The sequence below is a fragment of the Gopherus flavomarginatus genome, chromosome 7 (genome assembly GCF_025201925.1).
Source record: "Gopherus flavomarginatus isolate rGopFla2 chromosome 7, rGopFla2.mat.asm, whole genome shotgun sequence".
NCBI classification, from domain to species: Eukaryota; Metazoa; Chordata; order Testudines; family Testudinidae; genus Gopherus; species Gopherus flavomarginatus.
The window spans coordinates 114,435,519-114,457,180 of NC_066623.1; the positions used below are offsets into that span (position 1 = coordinate 114,435,519).

The 21,662-nt window shown below is 51.0% G+C and overlaps 1 protein-coding gene across 3 annotated transcripts in view; it reads right to left on the bottom strand.

The window, feature by feature from the left end:
• RNF220 (ring finger protein 220) overlaps positions 1–21,662 on the bottom strand; it is a 331,783-nt gene that overhangs the window by 78,720 nt on the left and 231,401 nt on the right. For all 3 annotated transcript variants that reach the window (XM_050961155.1, XM_050961156.1, XM_050961154.1), the window contains 2 exons: positions 18,760–18,805; positions 3,180–3,275 (listed from right to left, as the gene is read on the bottom strand). In XM_050961155.1, the coding sequence (XP_050817112.1) occupies positions 3,180–3,275; positions 18,760–18,805 (142 nt within the window). The remainder of the gene's footprint in view (positions 1–3,179; positions 3,276–18,759; positions 18,806–21,662) is intronic.

Here is a 21,662-nt window from a genome sequence, read left to right on the forward strand (position 1 = left end):
CAAGGAGCACAAAGGAAGGTCTCAGACAACACCAGGGCCCCAATTCAGGGGTGTCACAAAGATGATGCAAGTTACACACCGGCTATTAATTGCTTGGCAAATGGATGTAAGAAGGAAAGCAAGACAACCTGCACTGACTGGCCATTCAGCAGTGACCAAATTCAGCTTGTGGCAAAAGAGGGTGCAACTTACATTCAAATCAACAGATGTGCCTGTTTACGCTAATGCTGACTTGGCCTTGTGTGGCTGAGCGGGAGAAGAAGGGGGCAGGGTGTGAACCCCTTTATCACTGTCCTGTTAGTTGCTTTACCAGCTGCACTCCCGTTCAGTGTGTAAGTCATGCGCATTCTTCACACCTACTGAATGCCAAACTGGTTCAAGTTACACCACTTGAGCTTACTCCTGTTTTCTGACCTGCTTACTCCTGCTGTGGATTGCACCTTTCCATGCACATCCCGGCTACACTTGATCCACACGCTCTCATGGGAACTGCATTTGCTCACTTCAGATTCTATCTGGAAGAACTGGGTCCTCCATGGAAGTAATCAGCTCAACCTTCCCCCCCACCCCAATATTTCTTTAACCTTCCTATTCCCAAATCTCCATCTCCACTAAAAATTTGCTTGTAAAAAGGACCAGAGGGCTATTAAGGCCAAACCTTAGGAATTCACCTCTGAAAATCCATAGAGCAGCAGTCTGTGCTCCAGCATTTTACTAATACATCGTATATTCTCTATTACATCATAAATAACGCAAGGAACTTGCAATGCAAAATTACTAGCACTGCGGCTCTAAGAAACAAATATCATCACAGCACACGTCTGCACATGAAAAGCTCAGTTCTGCAGCCCTTCAAGTCACCGGGAGAGTCTTCTGCACAAGGGTCAGTAGATCAGTCTTCACTGTTCTTTGACTCCTGAGCATTTTACTTGTTAATGCAGAGGGGCCAAATTCTCATTTACATAAACAATTTACACCGCTCCGGCCTCCACTGGAAGGTCCGTTTCCGCTGCCAGAGTGGCCTGCTGCAGTGCAAATGAAAATCAGGCCCCGAGGTCTTTTCTCCCTGCAGTGCAGAGTTATAATTCTCATTATGCATGTGCATTAAGGGGCTGCAACCCCTCATAAAACACACTCACAAACGTCATATGTATCAGGGAAGCTAGACTCAGCACATGGAGGAGGGGTGCAAAGCAAATCCTTGTACTGACAGATGGGAGAATAAAAAATTATGTTGACAAATTTCATACAGCCTAAAACTTCTGAGAAGCTGAGAGCGTAGGGTGCTCCACCTCCCCCAGGACCAAGTTTATATAGCACAAAAAGAACCACTGAGAAAATTTCATCCAAGCTCTGTTTGAAAGTTCGCTATTTATTTTAACAGAAAGAAGTATTGTGACAGGAGAGAGGGCAGCATATTTTGGTCAACCATTTCTCGTTTATACCCAGGGCCTGCTTCTCGACTGCCTGGCTCCATGCACTGTTGCTTTCACCCAGCAAAGGGGGTATAAAGTTCTGCTAAATCAGAATGGAATTGTCTGACACTCCCTTTGCACTGGTGTACGTGAGTCAGGGCGATGGGGCGTCAGGCTCACGTTTGATAATAGATATGGAATACATGACTGCATTGGGAGGGATGCCGGGTATGTTGGTCTGGGTTTGAGATGGGCCTTCAAGAAGTGACGGGCAGAATGGTAGCCAATGAATATTAAATGATAAATAATAATAATTTGCACAGTCATGATGCGTGCATGTTGTGGGCCCTAATCCTGAAACAGATTCCTGCATGACGCTTCATTCAGCGGGGATCTGCCCACGCGGATCCATTTGCAGGAGTAACCTCGCGATCGTAAAGTCACCATCCCTTGTCCTTCCTCTCTCCTGCCCGCCCCCATCACCCTTGACATTTACTTGTTGCATAATATCAAACCAAGGCATCTACTGCTGCAGGCAGGGCATCTGTCCTTGCATGTCTGTGACGTGCACAAGGACTTTTCTGGATGCTCAAGAAATAACTATCTTATGGCTCAGAAGCCAGAGGTGAGTTCTGCAGGTCGGACCAGTGTCACTGAGCCATTCGCACCATTCCATGCTGGCATGTGTTCTGTGTGTGCCAAGTTCCGGCTCTCACAGAGAAATCTCTTTAAAATGATTTAGAAAGTTTAAAAAAATGTTATTGGAACTAATTTTTGTATCTCTTCACATACAGGATCCTTGCAAGTGGTGAGCCCAACCATATAGGGCTCAGAGGAAGAGGGAAGATATGACAAATATGATTTTAGAAACCACTACAAATGAGCTAAGCTAGATTTTTCTCATGCAACACGGTAATGTTAAAGTCAGATTCCTCTGGACCTTCCACAGCGAGAAGCAGGTGCTATTTATCTCATCAGGGTGCTGGACTTCTCCGCTTCCTAATGAGGTAGAACTCCCATTCCTAGAGCCCTGACGAGGTGTGAGTTACTGGATCTTAAACAGGCCATTGATACATGGCTGAATGTTACCTCTCTTGAGCCTTTGATCAGTGTCATTTTGCAGGGAAATTGTAAATCAGGGAGGCAAAAGGAAACATTTTCCTTGACTCTACCATGAGTATATGGCTATACATTTGTCATATGTGCCTGATTCAGGCCTGGCTATATATTAGGCAGAGAGGCCACAAATTACCCTCAGTCCACATCAATGAAACACACAACCGGGGGTACAATGTGTCTCTTAACTTGCACTGTATTGCACTGACCCCGTAGGGTTGTGTTCTGTTGCATTCTGAGCTGTATGCTCACGCACCATGATGCAATGCAGCCAGAAGTCCCAGACAATTCTATGGGGTGTAATCATGCTTTGGGGACATCCGGGAGGCCTGGCTCTTTGCTAATAATAATAAATAATATTTCTTAGATGACTTACTTTTTCTAATAATATGCATGTCTACCACCCTTTCTATGGAAGGATCTCAAAGTGCAATGCACCGTAATGTGTTATGCCTCACAGCTCTTCAGTGAGGGAGGGAAGTATTAATACCCCCATTATACACACAGAGAAACAGGGGCAGGGAGGTTAAGGAACTAGGGCAAGGTCACAGAGGGACCTGGGAGTAGCTCTTAGGAGTTTCTGGCTCCTAGTTCTGTGCTAAGACCAAGGGATTGCGCTGCCTGGCTGTTTCCTGGCTGCTCTCTCACCTGGTATCTGTCTGAGTGATGGATATCATCTGAGGAGTGAGGCGATGCTGTCCGAGAGTCTCCTTCCCGCTTGATTGAGGCTGACAACAAAATTGACTGCAAGAGAAAGAGAGGAAAGGAGAAATTTACACTGTGAGCAAGGCAGAGCAATGATACATCACAGGCAGTGTCAAGGTCTTTCCCATCCCCAGCAGGAATGTATTGTCTCTGGCCAATAAATACTGTGACAGGCCCAGAGGGGGCATGTTAGCACCTGCTGACAGCATGGTGGTTTGGCCTCTCAGATGTGGGAGAGCACATGCCATCCCGCCTCACGGAAGGGCTGGGTCTGAGAGAGCAGCAACTGCTGAATCCCAGTCCCTATACACAGCCCGTTCACACAGGAGCAACTCTGCCCTGGGGAGGACTGGGATCCTCCTCCCCGCCCTGGGGCCAAGGAGCAGAACATCCTCGCAGCCCTTCTGTGACCATCACTGCAGCTTCAGGGCATGCATGACCTGCATGCAGACCCTACACGTAGGACAATGTCATTGCAGACCCGGATGTTACGCTGAGACCTTCACCCATACTGCCCTCAAATCCCCTCTTTGTGGGCCTGCTGCAGAGGCTGCTGTGGAGCAGGGCCCTATGACCCCTTGCCTGACCTCTCCACACCCTACTTCTCATGGAACTGCGCTGATTCCAGTGTTCAGGGCCTTCCATGTGTGACGGGCATGGGGCTGGCAGTGCTGCAGAGGTAATGCTCGAGCTCTCCAGCAGGGGCAGCAATGGCCCCATTGCTTTCCCACTACCTCCGAGTGAGTGTGCGAAGATGTAAGCGGCACAGCAAGGCACTGTGTGGGAGGAGAGGAAAGGGGTCTGCAAAGGGAAAAGGATAGCCTAGCATTATATGCACCATCCTAACCTGGGGTCCTGTCTCATAGCCTCCCTATCTGATGACCTATTTACACAGAAAACACATCCACATGCATTCATGTAACGTGAAGGTTGTACAATGGACACGGTCAAATGTGAGAGTTAAGTCAGCAAGTGCAACCTTAACTCTGCCCCCTAGTGCACTGGGAGAAAGTCTTTAATTTTAGGGTCAGAATAGATGATCAGGTAGTTTATCTAAAGTTGTAAAAAACATGGTTGTAGCATTTTGTAGCACTGAAGAGACATAGAATGCATGAAACCCAAAACCCACACCAGAAAACATCCTCAAACAGGATACTACAGATGAAAGCATAACAGTGCACTGCAACAATAAAAAGCATTGTGTGTTAGCGTACACTTAAATTACACTAAATATCTCAATAATGACATATCACTAACAAAGATGCTTCATTAATACACATTACATTGTAATTTACTATTACTTTTGAATACATTTTAATACATAGCATCTGGAAAAACACAGATTTTTTGCACAAGGATATGGAAAAAATCAGAAAATTATTTTTATTGTGACTTAAGAAATATATTGACAGCCTTCAAATCAACAGTGGGGAAGTATAAATTCAGTGCACCCAACGCTTATGGGAAATCACAAGACTAGGCTGACGGGACTTACATCCAGTAATAATTTAACTTTAGTAGTAGGAGAGTTTGAGGGGAAAGTCTATGAAAAATACACATTAGCTAAGGGTTGGTCAACACTAGAAAGTTACGCTGACCCAACTATGGTGCTCAGGGGTGTGAAAAAATTGTCCCTTTGAGAGACGAAGGTTAGTTGAAGTAAGCCCCGGCGTAGACAGTGCTAGGTTGATGGAAGAATTCTTCTGTCAACATAGCTACTGCCTCTCGGGGTGGTGGATTTACTACAGTTGTGGGAGAACCCCTTCTGTCGCTGTAGTAAGTGTCTCCACTACAGACCTGCATTAGTGCAGCCGCAGCGGTTCCGCTGTAGCATTTCTAGTGTAGAACCAGCCTGAACTTCTGCATAAGAGACATAGTAAAGCAAGCAATCTTGAAAAATATCCCCTGAAAATCCAGCTCGCCAAGTGTTTGTGTCTGAGGAACATCCAGTAGGATGCAACAATAAGAAATGATTGCTCAGAGGCAGGGAAGTCTGCAAAGGGATAGAAGGATATCATCTGAAATGTCCAGGCCAACTGTTAAAAGACACAATTCCTTAGAGGGAGAACTTTCCTGAAACATTTGCTTTTGGGCTGACATTAAACATGGAAAAAATTGAACCCCAAATGTGACTTTTTCGGAAAGTTATGAGCAGCTGGAACCAGTATGTAAAATGACTCAGCAGAAAAAGATGGCCAGTTGGCAAGATGTGATCTCAAGGGCCCCATGGGGCCCTGATCTCGTTTGGGGCATGTCTACGCTGCATTATAAGCCTGAGTCTGGGGGACCTGGGCTTGTGGACTCAGTGTTTCTAAGCCCATGTCTGAGCGTCCTCACTGCTTTATCAATTGGGTTTATAACTGCTGGATCCAGTTCTCACAGCCATGCTAATGCGTCCACCCTGCACGATGCAGAACTTCTGATTTGAGCTGCGTTCACACTGAAAAATGACAGGGCTTGGACTGGCTTCTTACAAGGGTCTTTTAGGACCTGGGTCCTGGGTGCTCGCTGACCCGAGTCAGACTGATTTGGGTGTGGGTGGAAGGGGGGCTTGGGCTCAAACCTGAGTCAGAGCCTGCGTGTAGTGTAGACATAGCCTGAGTGGTCAACCTATGAGGATTCTGCCCTTGCCAGGGGAGAGGGAAGCTGAGCTGGAGTTAACCCCTTGTTCATCAAGGAGCAGGGAATCACCCTGACCCAAGCAGGATTTACTGGAAAGCCCTGATATAACCTTAATTCCACTGGGAGTCTGCGTGGATATGGCTGCCTTGAATGAGGGACGTTTGTTCATTTCAGGTGAGCCTGTGACTGGGGAAAGCGGGGCAGGCTTGGCATATGGAGGGTCTCTAGGCTCCTGCCTCCTGCTGTGTTTGTCACAATGCATTGCCTTGTCCTGGACTGCTAACGTAGCTGTATAAGGCCGGATTTCCCGATCTCCTCCTTAGTGCCGAGGTTAATTATTTCTGCAGCAGCTCTTTAATATTTCTCAGGAGCTGGAGAGGGAATTCTGTTGAAAAACACTGAGTTCCTGTCAGAAAAAAAAGGAATCCCACCCCTCCTCCGCCTCCCAAAAGGCGACAAGGAGGAATTTGAAAGGCCTGAGACTGCACATGGCGCTTTAAAATGAAGGGCTGGGCTCTTGGCCTGCCACTGAGAGCTCCGAGTCCCAGTCAGCCCAGCGATTTGGAAGCAAGGGAGCCTCCCGTTGCAGTGGAACACCCCGTCCCTCCTGAAATAAAATGACCGTCCTGGTGCTGGGGGTGTTAAACACGTCCTCTTCCAGGCGAGAAAAATACATCGTGCCCCCCCCCCGCCTCAGCAGACCAATCCCTTCCGCCCCCCACTCCACCCACAGCCGCCGGTAGCTCTAATCCAATATGATTATGTGAAAAATGGTCGGGCTAGCTCTGGAGACAGTAAATTAAACGTTATGTATTAGTTTTTAGCGTGCGGGAAGCACGCCGGCCCCATTTATTCCACAGCCCTCCTGAGCACCATGGCGATGACCTCTGGAAAAACGCAGGGCTAAACTAATCCCAAAGATGTCAATCTCGAGGCCTCTTCTACATACACTTGCCGTTTAGATTAATAAACTGTCTATTTTTAAATTGTGTGCAAGCACTTCAATTCTAAACCCCTCGCCGGCATGTTAAACACGGCGCTCGCGATGCCAAGTCACACTTCCTCTTTGCTGGTAGCAAACTTGACTTCATTTGGTTTTCTCATTTCCCCGAGACGGCGAACACTTTGCCTTCCCGGCCACGTAGGCAGGACTGTCACCGCTGCAAACAGGGGAAAGCAGGCGCAGGGCCTGAGGATTAGGAACCCGCGTGGTCTGAGGCCAACCTTATTTCTGCATTAGGCCGACCTCGCTGACATCCCAGTTTTGGCCTCTCTTTCCTAATCAGTCATTTCAGGACTGTCTCCTGGCATTTGGGGGGGGGGGGGGCACTGTCATGGCACCAGTCCCCAGGGGCATCCGCCCTCTGCAGGCAGAGCTCATGCCTGCCCCTCTAGCCCAGCTAGTATGGAGGGGAATTGTAACCTTGATCCCCCCCTTGCAATGCCTAGTGGTGCTAACGCTGCCCTAGATTTTATGCTCAGGGGGCAGGACTGTGGCTGCTCCATGGGGGAAAAAGCTCCTTTGTGCTCTCTCTCCCCAGCCCTTGGACATCCCCGTCATCTGCCCTCTGGGAGTTTCAGTGCAGAACGACCAGCCTCAGGATGACTCAAGACAGCCATATAGGGAAGATGAAGCAATTGCTTGTCCTCCATGTCTTGGGCCAAACCACTGGACTGTGATGCAAATTCTGGTTCGGGCTTTCCATGGAGAAAACAACCGAAACTCTGAAGTTGAATCTCCTCATATTAAAAGCCTGTCAGCACCCAGGCTGGAGGTACCAGAATCACTGGATCCACCGAGCGGCCCAGAGACAATGGGTCAGGTTCATGGCAGTGACTCTGAGGGCAGTGGATGCGATCCTAATTCACTAGGAGATCAGTAACAGAGAGAAAGGCCCAATCCAGAATGCTGAATCCAGGGCCCTTTGAATGTCAGGGATCGGGGCAGGGGATGCTAAGGAATCAAATCCTTGGGTCCATCCTTATGGGTTTGGTTCTAGCTCAGATCAAGAGCTGGAAGAGACCTGTTGCCTGGTTTAGATGTGGCTATAATCTCACACGAATTCCTTGTGAGTTTTTCACTATTCAAGATGGTAGGAAACGGCTCTAGTAAAAAATGATACTTCACATCTGAGGGCTGACAAGGTGCTAACAATCATTAGAAAACTCCCAGCTCCACCCACCCAGATCGCAGCTTGTCCCCTGGAGCTGTCTCTAGAAACACTTAGTTTTTGCGATAGTCACCAAGTACCCACAGTATGCAGCCAATTGCACAAGCTGTGTTTTCCTGTAGCTACTGAAATCCTGCCGCTATTGCTAGAACCATTCATTATTTTATCTGCCTCACCTGAGCGATGCCTGCGTTTTACAGCGCAGGAACTATCATGCTGGGGGGCACCTGGCTATAACTGAGATCAACATGGTTCTGTCTTGCAGTGCCACCTGGGTCACGCCACATTTCATCTATCTCCCCGACTTGCACTACAGCCACGCACTTTTGCATGGCAGGCACACTGCTTTGGTAACACGGATGAACTGTATTTCAATCCTGTCAGTGGCCGATCTGTGTTGTAACTGCATTCCTTCGCTATGGTGCAGATGAGACTATAATTTGTGAGAGAAATCTGTCTTTTTAGGAGGGCATAAATCCAGCTCAATCCCCTCATCCCTGAACTAATCCCTCACACATGACTCATATATGCCTGGTTTAGTTCTCTGGCTCTGTGGCACGCATGACCATGGTGTGTTTGTACATGTGAAACAGGCAAAGGCGATGCAGACATGGCTCAGAGATGTTGGATGTTTCCAGCGGGGACGGGAACACGTTACATTTCACCCCCATCACCCCGACTACAATGATTCCTTGCCTCTGAGGCACTCTGTGCCAGTGGTAGAGACTGGAGCCGCTCCCCTTCCCATATGATAGGGAAGGTATATATGCCCATGCCCTTCCCAGCAGGATTCCTTGCTGCATGGACAATGGACCTACACACTGAATTGTTCCTTTTCTTCCTAGGAAAACGGGTACCGGAGAGCTCAGCCCTGCCCCCATCCCCCAGATACTGGCCGGTAACTCAGATCCAGAGCCTGATCAGATCGTGTTTGACCAGGCTTCGTCTCCCTGGGCCCAGGTCTCAGGGCAAGCTCCTCCCCCACTTTCCCAAGGCAAGCCAAGCCCCCCTTTGGGTGTTGAAAGACACAGCAAGGGCCTTGTGCGAACACTAGCCAAGCCTCATATGTCTCCCTCCCCTTTAAATCATCTCTCCGCTGGGTAAAGGCGCTCTCTGCAGAGGTTAGCAACCCGAAGAGGATCAGCCGCAGCATTACACCTGGGGCAAGCGAAATAAAAAAAGGTCACCGGCGCTTTTTAAACATGGACAAAAAAGCCATAAAATGTGTTTGGAAAAAAAAAATCTGGCATTAAATCATGACTTTTTGCCTGGCTCGCCTCATTAAAAGTGGCCTTTTGGAAGGTAAAATTATCATTGTAAGCGATAAGATCTTTAAGAAAATAATTCACGGCTTCTTCACCCTTTAATATGATAGCCGCCATCGGCTAATTTTTTTCTTAATGGCAACGAGGACATCAATCTTGTCCAAGCCGTGTGCTCACCCCCTCCTCCCTCCCTACTGCCGGGCTGGGCAGCCATGTCTCCGGCGTGGCTCCCAGGAGCCATCTTTTACCTTCTTCTGCCTTCCCCTCAAATGCTTTGCCTCCTGCTGCCCACTTCCACAGGACACTGACTTCCAGGAGCCGGAGTGCATGGGTGGCGGGTATCACAGGCCTCTCCCAAAGCCCGGCGTGGCCCCACTCCTGCTCCACCCCCAGGCCCTCTCCTGTCTGCTTCCAGTTCCCGCTCTTGCCCTGTGGGCCAGGCTGCGGCTGGCCGGACTGCGGCCGGGACTCGGGGCGTCTGGAGCCAGTGCTTGCGCTGCTGGCGCTCAGGGGCTGGGGGGGCTGGGGGCTGTGCTGCCGGCTGCTTTGGGGCTGGGGGCACTGGGGCGGGGAGGTGGGTGGCCACAGTGGGGGTGCTCTGGGCTCCGTCAGGAGAGGGAGGTGGAATGGGTGGGGGAGGGTCCTCGGGCAGAAGAGGAGGGGCCAGGGTCTAGCCTCCCCCAACAGCCAGTTCATGTGCTGTCCGTGCGGAGTGGGAAGAGGGTTTGAGTGTGTTTGGGGGAGCGGGCGCAGGCGGGACTTCATGGGTGCGATCGTGGGCATACGTGAACACGTATGCATGCACGGAGATGGCAGCTGTATCTGTTCGTGTTCATCAGGTAGAATTCAATCCCTGGGCAGAGGGCTGAGCATAAGGCCTAGGTACCATGTAAGTCTCAGAGGGTGTCTTCACCGTGTGCTGGCCCTCTGCCCAGGGCTTAATTTCATATTCTGTGTGTGTGGACCTGACCTCTCCAGGGATTGTGCAATTCTGCAGAGCTCTGGGGCAGTGACTGGAAAGGTGACAGCAGCTTTGTTTCAATTAAAAAATGCATGCTCTCAATTACTTAAAAATGATACCCCATCAGCACAGAAGCCGCTGTGTTTAAAACTCAATGCTCTCCCGATCCTACTGCAAGGCTGGGCACAGCAGCTCCCCCATGCCGAATTAGAGCAGCCCGAGGGGAGCTCTAATTTACACTGCCTGAGGGACCAAAATGTAGCCAGTCATCAGTGTGTTCCGGTCACACCCCTGCTACACCAGCAGTGGGGAGGAGGGGAAAGGGAGTGTCATGTAACAGCCCTTATTTCAGCCCTGAACAGATCACTCGTGCAGGGATCTCCCTGGGCTAGCGTTACGGCCACACTGCGGGAGCTGTGCCAAGCAGCCATATTACATGAGAGGGCCAGGCCCCTTGTTCGAGGAAATGAAACCTGAATCCCCAGAGTTCCAGGAGGGGTGACTTCTTCCAGGGGTGGCTCTGGGTGTGAAAGGACTGGTGTTCATGTGTATGCCACCTGTGGGAGAATGGGTGTACCTGCACACGTGTGAGTGACTGTGCATGTGTGTTTACACAAATATGTGTTCCTGTGTACGGGTATACCTGTGTGTGCAACAAGGAGAGCTGCACGTGAGCAGTGCATGGTGCCGGCAGGTGCAAACAGAGCTCTGGGGGCCTGCTGCGTGTGTCTATGCGCTTCGGTTGGCAGGCGTGTGACTCTTGGCCCCTTGAGAGGGAGGGAGCGGCGTACGTATGGGAGAGAGCAGGAGCTGGTTCCTGCCAGGGTGCAGCCCTCCGCACCAAGGAAATGGAGTGAAATTGCCAGCGTCGCCTCCCCCTCCCTTAACTACCTGCTCCCTGTGCCGCAGACGGGTCAGGTGTCAGTGCAGGGAGAGGCTGGCGGATGCCTTTGACATTCCCTTTCCTTTCAAGGCCAGCCATTTGAGACTATTAAGTGCTGGACTCTTGCTTTCTGATAGCCCCAGGAAAACACAGGGAGTCTATTTTCTTAAACAATCTATCCCAGTGGCTGTCAGCAGAACAAATACCCCAGCCCTTCGTTTTCTATATCTCTGTGGCCTTTTTTTAGTTTAGCACAAAGTGTTTCCTGCTTGATGCATTCAGCCTTAGCTCTGCCGTCTAAATAGGCACTTATCACTTAGCATGGAGGTGATAGCTTGACATGTTTGCTGTCTCCTGCCCTCCCCTCCGTGGTAGGGAAGCAGTGGAAGTGTTGCTAACAGCTGTCATCACTTGGGAACTGTAATCCAAAAGCAACGACTAATACAGGCCTGGGCTCCATTTCCTCCCCCGCCCCCCCGCAGGCTGGCGTGGATGTTAGTGCTGGAGGATCTTGGACACAAAGATGCCCACGAACGCCAGAGCATTTAGTCCTAGAAGCAGGGTGACCATACGTCCCATTTGACCGGGACAGTCCCGTTTTTAAGCTCTGTCCCGGTTGTCCCGATTCTTCTTCTTTTTTTCTTTTTTTACAGAAATGGGCATTTGTCCTGTTTGCTCTTCCCAGCTGATCAGTTGGCAAGAGAAAACAAATGCCCAGCTTACCAAAGCAGTCGGGTGTGGGCATGGGCAGCAAGGCGAGGCGCTGGCAATGGAACCCAGGCACAGCCCAGCCCCAGCTGACGGGGTCTGCAGGGGGACAGCCCCAGCTGCAGTGTGGAGGCTGGGGGATGTCAGGCCCAGCCCCACCCACAGGCAGGAGGGGCGTGTGGTTCTGGCAAGCTCTGCAGGGGTCTGCGTGCGTGCGTGCGTGTGTGTGTGTGTGGTGAGCCTTGCCGGGGTGTGTGTGTGTGTGTGTCTCTGGTGAGCCCTGCCAGTGTGTGTGTGTGTGTGTGTCTACTGAGCCCTGCTGGTGTGTGTGAGTGTGTGTCTCTGGCGAGCCCTGCCGGTGTGTGTGTGTAGCTCTGGCAAGCTCTGCAGGGTGTGTGTGTGTGTGTGTGTGCGTGTGTGTGTGTGTGGGGCAAGCCCTGCTGGGGTGTGTGTGTGTGTGGCGCTGGCAAACTCTGCAGAGGGGTGTGTGTGTGTGTGTGTGTCTCTGGTGAGCCCTGCTGGTGTCTCTGTGTGTGTGTGTGTGGCTCTGGCAAGCTCTGCAGTGGTGTGTGTGTGTGTGCGTGTGTGTCTGGTGAGCCCTGCTGGTGTGTGTATGTGTGTGTGTGTGTGTGTGGCTCTGGCAAGCTCTCCAGTGGTGTCCGTGTGTGTGGTGTGTGATGAGCCCTGCCATGGAGTGGGAGTGTGGGGGTGTGCGTGTGTGACTCTGGCGAGCTCTACCGGGGTGTGTGTATATGTGGCTCTGGCAAGCCCTGACGGTGTGTGTGTGTGTGGCTCTGGTGAGCCCTGCCAGGGTGTGTGTGTGTGTGTGTGTGTGTGTGTGTGTGTGTGTGTGTGACTCTGGCGAGCCCTGCTGAGGTGGGGGTGGGGGCTCTGGCGAGCCCCAGCCATCCCATTTTTACTGTAGGAAATATGTTCATCCTATGTAGAAACTTTCTTACAGGCCTGATCGGGCTGCCAGGAAAGCCAAGGGGAAAAATTCTGACCGGCTTCAGCAGAGGGGCAAGGCAGGTGCCTTGGCGGTGTGGTGGAGTTGGGAGTGAAATGTTTAACACAGTGACAGTGCAAGAGCCCCCACCCCGTAGCCAGGGCTTAGTCATGACAGACAGATTTTGCTTGTAAGCGTTCTTAATAAACCAGTGCTGCAGCTGGGGGAGATGTGGCCCAGCTCTGTTAAATGATTTTCCCCAGAGACACGGCACAGTTAGGACTAAGAACCCAGGAGTCCTGCCCCCAGTCTCTTGTTCCTACCACTAGAGCATGCTGGAGGTCACTGGCTGTGCTTGCCATTGCATTTAGAGGGAGGCAGCTGGGAAGGGTTTAAAACAGAGATTTTGTCAAGGTTTAAGGTTTCACATCTTGCCAGCCTTCAAAGCTCTTTTTCCTTGGAGGGCTTTAGCGGTCAGATTTCCCAATAGGTGCAGTAATTCTTTTTTCAATCTGCTCTAGGAGGCTGTAAAAAAATGGGAGGTGGGGGGAAATCAAAGAAATCTGGCACTGTAGATGAGTTCCCAGCGCAGCCGGGCTCTGGGCAGGGCCCTCACTGAAGCTGGGCACAGACCTAAACAAATCAGCCACGAACATTCTTTGGAATAAGAAATGGAAGTTGCTTCTAGTCCTTCTCTTTTGCCGCCAGGTTGCAACGACAGCCAGTTTACAGGCTGGAACATTAATGTAAAGAGTAACTTTAAAGTGAATATTACAAAATGCTGCTGGGAAATAAATTGTGAACTCACAGAGCAGATCAGCCCAGCTTAGCCCAGGCTCCTTCAGCGGTCAGGACCAGCTGCTCCAGAGGAAGGTGCACGAAAACCCTAGAGAGCAACCATGGAATGATGTGCCCATAGGCAATGTTTCTTCCCAGCCCTCATCATTTAGACACTGGTTAATACCCTGAATCCAGAAAGGTGAGATCACTTCTATTTACCTGTCCCTGCAGATGTTCTCATTATCCATATAAATGTCTAATCCCTTTTTGAATCCTATTAAGCTCTTGCCCTACATGATATCCTGTGGCAGGGAGTTCCATAGGCAAATTACGCATTGTGTAAGAAGCAGCTCTTTCACCGGGATTCACATCAGCAACCTGGTCCACAGACTTACGCTCATCCAAACAAGGAACAGCAGTAATACTGTGTGACTTATGTGCCCAATAAAAACTAACCAACACAGGGTTGATTTTGGGATATCAAATACTCAGAGCAAACTGCCCATGGACGAGCCCTTCCCCAGGAAGGAACTAGTCACAGAGAGGATTCAGTGGAGAATTACAAATGGGGGAAAATGTGAAAAATCAGGAATACAAACCAAGAGACTTGTAATCTCTTTGCAGGCGATTTGTGATCCAAAGGAGCGACTTGTCGATTCTTGGCTGAGGAGCAGCCCATCCACAGCTCATATGTGTGGGCTTCGGGGTTCAGTGTCTCCCTTCTCGTTGCTCGAGGCAGCACTTTGAAAAGAGGGCAGCACCAAATCTGGGGGCCACAGGCGAGGAAGCAGCTAACGGAGCACACACGCCAGCAGCCCCTGAGTATATTTGCCTGTTATTAGCCTATCATTTCTATTAGGGGAGTACTAGGAAGTCCAGTCAAACATCGGGGCCCCATTGGGACGGGTGCTAAGAAGCCAAGCCCCACAGAAGCTAGTCCCCACAGGGACTATAGAAGGGCCTTCCTCCTCTTGCTCCTTCTCTGTGCCACCTTTCCCTCCAGGCTCACTCCTCCCCGTGAAGGGTGCTGTGCTCCCAGTGGTCAGGAGGGTCGGCTGATTCCTCCGAGGCCGGCAGTGTTGCCCCAGGACGAGTGGGAGGAAAGGGCCACCGGTCGCCTGTAGCAAAGGGTTGGGGCTAAGAGCATGTGGAGCCAGAGCAGCACCATGAAACATTCTGGCCTTTAACACAGAGCCAGTGAGAGCCACCTCCCTCCCTTCCTCTGTGTCCGATGGGTCCGTTCCATCACCGCTACAATATCCCCTGTTTAAAGGCTTTTCCTCCAGCCAAGGTGTCCTCTTTTTCTCGGACAGTGCACCCAGAAAAACTGCTCCTTGGGAGGAGAAACCTGGTAAGAACCTATGACCGTGTGCTGCTGTGTCACCAGGGTGTGAGGGTGTGGGGCGCTGGGGGACTCCTCAAAGCCCCCTGCTCCTGAGGAAGATCCGTCCTCAGATGCAGGGCAGATGTAGGGGGCAGGAGCTTCAGATCTGCCTGCAGAGGAGACTTGCATCAGCGAGTCCTTTCCTGGCCCATGTAGACTCAGCAGGTGGCTCCATCCCCAGCACTGAGCTCTGGGAGCAAGACCTCAAGGGACATCACAGGCAGGGTGGGCTTGAGGGAGAGCAGCAGAACCAAGGCCAGCAGGGGCCGAAACGGCATCAGTTCAGGACCAGGAACAGCGCCAGGTGCAGAAGGGAGGAGACCAGGACACTGAAGAGTTCCCATAGGCTTGGAGCCTGTAGGCATGTGCCAGGGAAGATCTGCTCTGAAACAGAAACAGCTGTTTGGGGCTCCGCTGAAGGAGCCGCCACTGCCAGAGGCTAAGCAGCAGCAGCTGCTACTGTCAAGCCCACCTCCCACTCACCTGCTGGTCTAGTCTGAGCAGCAGTCACAGGCTTGGTGGAAAAGTGCCACCCCCATCGCTTGTCCAGGTGGCTACCTACAGGACAGCGCTCGCTGATAGATGAGTGCTGGTCTCCCACAGAAGGAAAGCAGGGAATCCGAGCTGTGAAGAACAATCTGGTTCTCAACATCGCCCCTTGGCTGCAGCTGAACAGTGGGGAGGGAGAGTGAATCTGCTGCCTGGAGTCCTAGCCCGGCCGTCGCTGTCTCTGCCAGCTCCAATAATAGAAGAATCCGATATAATAATCTTGGATTCATCACATACCATGTTGAGTGATTGGATTTTCTTTGACATGTTGCCATGAAAATTGACCCAGTGCGGTGAGTGACAGCTCTTAAGGGGCAGGGAGCCAGTGAATGAAAAACACGTGTTTACACCAGCGATTTTATTTCCAGGAGAGGTCTTTGCCAGGGGAGTGGGGCAATTCTGGGGGAGTGCAGGGTGAGAAGGAAGCACACAGAAAGGTTCTGAATAAACAACAGACTATTGGAGACGGTCTGGGGTTAAAATAACCCACCCCTGCCTGTCATGACAGGCCGGTCCCTGCCCCACCCGCCTCAGAACAGGAGAGCATCAACTCTGGTTCTCGACAGTCTACTCAGAGATCCCACAGCACTTTCCAAAGCTGCAGGTCTGGTGCCAATGACTGGGTAAGTAATGCACACCCAGTGCATGCCCACCACTAGCGCATACGGCCTTGTGGAGAAGGCAACCAGCAGCCAGGACACTGGGGTTATATTTCCTACACGTTATCAAACGTGCACAGCACAGACTGGCAGAGGGGACCCTGGTTTAGCATCTCATCCCCGGCCTGGCCCCTCCATCGCTGTAACAGCCCCAGGACTGCCGTGCCAGCCCTGCGTAGGAGCCCACGGCAGTTGCTAAGTGAGTCAGACTAACATTGAATCCATCCCCTGTTGGCTCATCGCACGCCTGAGAGCGGACACTGGAAAAGGCCTGGCACTGCGCCCCCCCTCAGGCTGTGATCCTGTTACATCGCACAGTGCTCCTCAGCTAGATCCAGCCCGCTGGCCTCATTCCCCACAACACAGGTGTATCAGACTGCACTCCCGCAGCAGGCACGACCTGTTCTGACAGGGTGCACCAGGCCAGGAAAGCAAGAACTCAGCCAGCCACAAAGAGACGGAGCAGCTTCATCCCACAACTGCCTCCTGCTCAACTCCAGCACCATTACAAAGGGGCCTTTAATACCAAGCTAACATGAACCGAGAGTGCTTGGCCTTTCCACCCCACGCAAGACTTGTCTCCCAGCAAAAGCCACCTAGAAATAATGACTCCTCCAGGGCCAAGGAGCTTGCAGGCTTCCTGAGAGAGGAATGAAAGATTTCCAGATTTCACCCTCTCTCCCCCCACTCCCAAGGCTTCTTGAAGTTAATGTTCTTAGGCCTGGACGTGAGGGGCAAAGGAAAAGATCCATGTGGTGACAGGAGGCGACTGATCTCTTTTACATAGAACAACTCTCCAGTCTCAGTTTAATCCCCTCTCTCAAGGCAAATGGGATTCTTTGTCAGTAGAAACTTCAAAAGCCCAGCCCTGCCGAGTGTCTGTCACTGATCAGTGTATTTACCTCCAAACAGCTAATCTGTCTCTCTAGCCCTCACTCCCCCTCTTGGGCTCTGCAGTGGGGACCACTGAGTTATCAGCATTCAGACCTGACAACCAGTGAGAGGGGACCCTGCAAAGCACAGGTGCTTTCATTTCACCTGCTCCCTTTCCTGCTCCTTTGTGATGTCGAAAGACAGCCTCAAAGATTCTTGATTTTCAAACACACTTTGGAGATTTTTCAATGCTTGTTTTTCACATCAGAAATCTCAGGGCCTGCCTTAGCCAAGAGATGCAACTCCCAAGTTCCAGTCCTGGCTGTGTCACTGACTTACTTTTGTCCTCAGGCAAGTCACTTACCTTCCCTGTCCATCAGTTGCCCCAGGGGTAAAACATGGGCTGTGACCCAGCCTGTGAGAGTCAGTAAGTGCTACTGGAGGAATGCATTTTGAAGATGCCAAGTGCTATTAGAGTATGAAGTAGTATTACGATCTCTTTTCCTGGAGGTCTTGGGAAATTGTTGGAGGATCTGGAAGGTAACTGCACTTCAGCTCTCCCAGCCCTATCTCGTGTGGGTGTGTGACGGGTAAACTGATGCGCAAAGAAGATAAACGACTCCTTAATGTCACAGTGCTAGTCAATGACAAAGTCGGGCCCAGGAGATCCGACACTCAGTTCCATGTGATTGTCTTACTGGATTACATGGAAACAAGTGTATTTAAAACTTGAACAGGGCACGGCTAAAACCCAGCTGAGACCTTTTCAGCTCTGGGTACCAATCTTGCTGAATTGTCCAACTACACAATGGAGCCACTGCTGCCTAGTGGATGGAGCTTGGCAGCCTGGCCATCGGTTCTGCCCCTGCCTCTGCCACTTATAATCTCTGTGACCTTGGGCAAGTCACTTGACTTCCCTTTGCCTCAGTTTCCTAACCAATTAAAAGGGGAATAGTGCTGCTCATTGGGCTCCTGCAGGGTTTCCTGGAGATGTAGCTATCTGTCTAGGTACTCGTTGGACCCCCGTCACTGGAGCATTAATAGTAATAGAGATGCTGTTGCTGCCTTTTGTGGGTGATAGATGTGGCTCTCAGAACTCTGTGCTGGGCTGAGGGGGTGGCAGGTCACTGCCAAGGGAGGGAAGGAGGAAGGGGTCTACAGTACCTCGGTACCATTTCAACATGGGGCAGTGGCTCTTCTTCCTGGTCTGTTTCATTTCCCCAGGATGTTCTGACTCCCACCTTTACAGAGTCAGCATGCGGCTCGGACTCCACGAACTCCAGTGCACGGCTTTGTGCTTTGAGCTCTGGCAGCATAATCAACTCTTCTGTCATGAGACAGAACCTGAGGTCCTGGTGACCTGCCCACTCTTCGGCTGCATGGCCCCTTTGGCACAAGGAGGAGTGGCCCAACCTGTGCTGGGAGCTAGCCACTCTGGAGCAGCAGGCAACCTCCTGGCAGCTGGCCAAGTAGGAGCAGCTTCCCCTCATCACCTCCCTCCCTCCCCTGGTTAGACTGGTGCTTGAAAATGAGCCCAGAAACTACACAGCCTTTCACCTCTGGGAGAGAGTCACAACAGACGACCCCATTCCAGGGACACCCATTATCCCAGGGACTGGTGCGTGAACCTCACCACGTGGGACTGGGAGTGACAGTGTATGTGAGGGGGGAGCAGGTGTGAATCAGAGAGCGTGACAACAGGTGTCACTTTTCCTCACTTACCTTGGGGGTGCCAGGTGCCATGGAATCCTTCAGTATGGAGTTCTTACTGCCAAGAGAGAAAAGCAGAGAGTGAGCGTTCCGGCCACTGCATGACAGCAAGGGGCAGGGGTGGGAATTGGGGAGAGATCGTGCAGGGGAAATAAAGGAGTTTAAATACCAGGGGCCAGGGATCCTGGTTCTGATCAGAGATGGGGCAATTTAACCAAACTGTCCCGAACTCGAAGGGTTTGGGGGGCCTAGGGTGGAGCCAGTCCTGGCTTTGCAAAACCCCACTCCAGCTGATGAGATTTTGCAAAGTGAAATCCGTTCCCTCCTCCTGCTGCTGCTGCCCACCTCTCCCTGTGACCGCGCCAAGGGGCCTGATCCTGCGAGATGCCAAGTGCCTTCTGATAGGAACGGAGGGTGCTCAGTGCTGCATGGGAACAGGCTTGAGGGAGAGCGGAACAAGAGGATGCGAGCGAGATTAACCCCTAAAAAGAAGGCGATGAAGAAAACTCCCCCTCTTCCAACCAGTGCTGAGGAGGTGGCAGTTCTACCACTGGCTGGAGTCATTTGTTAATTCCGCTTGTTTCCCATTTAGCAGCGGGGACGAGATCACTGGCAGGGCCCTCCTCCCCGCCTGCCCCTCCCTGGCGTGAGCTGCCGCAGATTTAATAACGCCTTCCCCCCTCCAGACAGGTTAAACTTGAAACAATTATATATCAAAGCCGACATGGTGGGGAGGCCTGCACTGCAATTTTTTGGTTATTAAAGTAATCTCTCTCATGTAAATTCTCCTGCTAACACGCTGCAAACAGCATTAGGAAATAAATTATTTCCCCATGATTCGATTTGTCAATGCAAAGCACCTGCAGCAGGCTAAAGGATCTTGAAATATGTTGCCAACCTGATGCCTGCACTTGTAAGTACATTGTGGCGGGGCGGCTGGCTCCCACCTCTCCATAGCCCTGGGGAGATGATGGATGGATGGATGGGTGGGTGGAGGGGGGAGGCTAGTGGGTGGAGGCGGAGGTTGGGGGGGGGGGAACAGAATTGTGTTTAATAACAAAATTTGTATGCAAGCCTGCATCCCAGGCTAAGGATGAGTGATCGGCAGCCAGAAAGTATTAAAAAGCCTCGCTAAACAGCTGCTGACAATAGAACAAGACATATCAAATCAGATCTACTTCAGAAACATTAATATACACACGCATCCAGACACACACACAGACCCGCACACACACTCTCCTTTCTCCCCAATCACAGCAATATGGGAGACATCAATACATTCTTATGAGACTTTTAGAAGATCCACATGGTACTAGATGTGACACAAAAGCAATGTGGCTGTCATGTTTGCTTTGTCGGGGACACTTTAGCCCCAGATGCTGCGCTGCCGTGGCAGTGGGGAGAAATTGAATTTGGCCGGCTTTAATCTGCCTTGATTTGGCAGATGGCTGGGTGTTATGAAATGAGAAGGGATGGAGGAAGGTGTTTTCTCCTCAGGCTACAAACCTCCATAACCCCACCACACCCGCCTGCAGTGCTCTGTGGGCCTCAGAAGGGGCGAGAGAAGGAATTATTTGTCATGACTGGGTCACCAAAGCACAAAAGATCAAGGCTTTGCTTCCTCTCCATTCCCATCCCCAATGCACAGAAGTCAGTGAGGCACTTTTAAAACATGATTCTTAGCCAAACAGCTGCAGTTACTTGGATTCTTTGATGGACATGAACATGGATGAATGTCTCAGTCACCGTCTGCCTCCCATCTATCCCTCTCTAGGATTCCTGATTATAGCAGCATTGGTAATGGGGGTGCTTTGCCTTCCAGAACCACTTTCACAGCCCAGCCTGTCCGTGCCAGCTCTGATTGCAGTGGCACCAGCCGGCTGAACAGGGGGACATGCTGGAAGCTGTTTCTCTCTGTTCTCTCATGCGGAGATTTCAGCAGCACAGGGCCTGGGCCACCCAGCTCCACTGGGACATATTCTACCCACACCCTGTGCAGAACAGATGCAGGTTTGCGGCACAGGGTTGAAATGCAGGGGGAGCCCACGCAATGGTTTTGCAACCCGTGCACGTCCTGGAGCACAGCTCTGTGGGTCGTCAAAGGGCTGGTTTAGGGGGAAGGCTGGAGCTGACAGATTTGCAACCACAGGATAGCTACTGCAGGCGCTGCTGTCACTCCACAATCTGGGGGGAGGGGGGTCCCTTCCCAGACACACCCAGCAGATTTCCCATTTGCACAAGCCAGTCACTGGGGCTGAAGCTCAGAACATTGCTTACCCAGTGTCTCTAGCAAAACCAGGGTGTGTGTATTCCCTACCACAGGCACACTCTGTATGTGTTGGGGGAAATAGGGAAGGAGTGTGGGGGGGAAACAGGCAGGACAGTGTGGGGTACTGTCTGTGCTGTACCCATCCTGCCCATGGGGTAGGCAGGGGACATTAGTCTCCAGGGCTGTGAATATGGCACCTTGGAGCAACGCAGGATTCACAGAGGAGTTGTGAAGTTGATTCCACCCTTTTTTCCTCTGCTCATTCATTCCAATCTGGTGCAAGCAGAATCTGACCGCAGATATTATGCAACCATATTGATTCCTGCTTTTCAATGTTATTGTTTTATTGAAATCATTCTGCCAGGTGTGAAGCAACTTCTTCTCCTTTTAGGCAAAATATTATATTTAAAAAAAACAAGTTTCATTCCCTCTGTTGTTAATGGTGCTTGAAATGATTCAACTTAAAAGCAACACTGAGAATCTCATTTATTTTTCACCAATGATACCCTTGTTTGGCTCTTCCAAAGCCTTCCACCTTTCACAAGGAAAGATTAGTTAGTTTCACACTTTTTCTAGCCAGTTTCATTTGCTGGTTCCCCTCCTCTAAGGCCACGGCTTTGAGTTGCAAACACTCCTGAACGGGGGT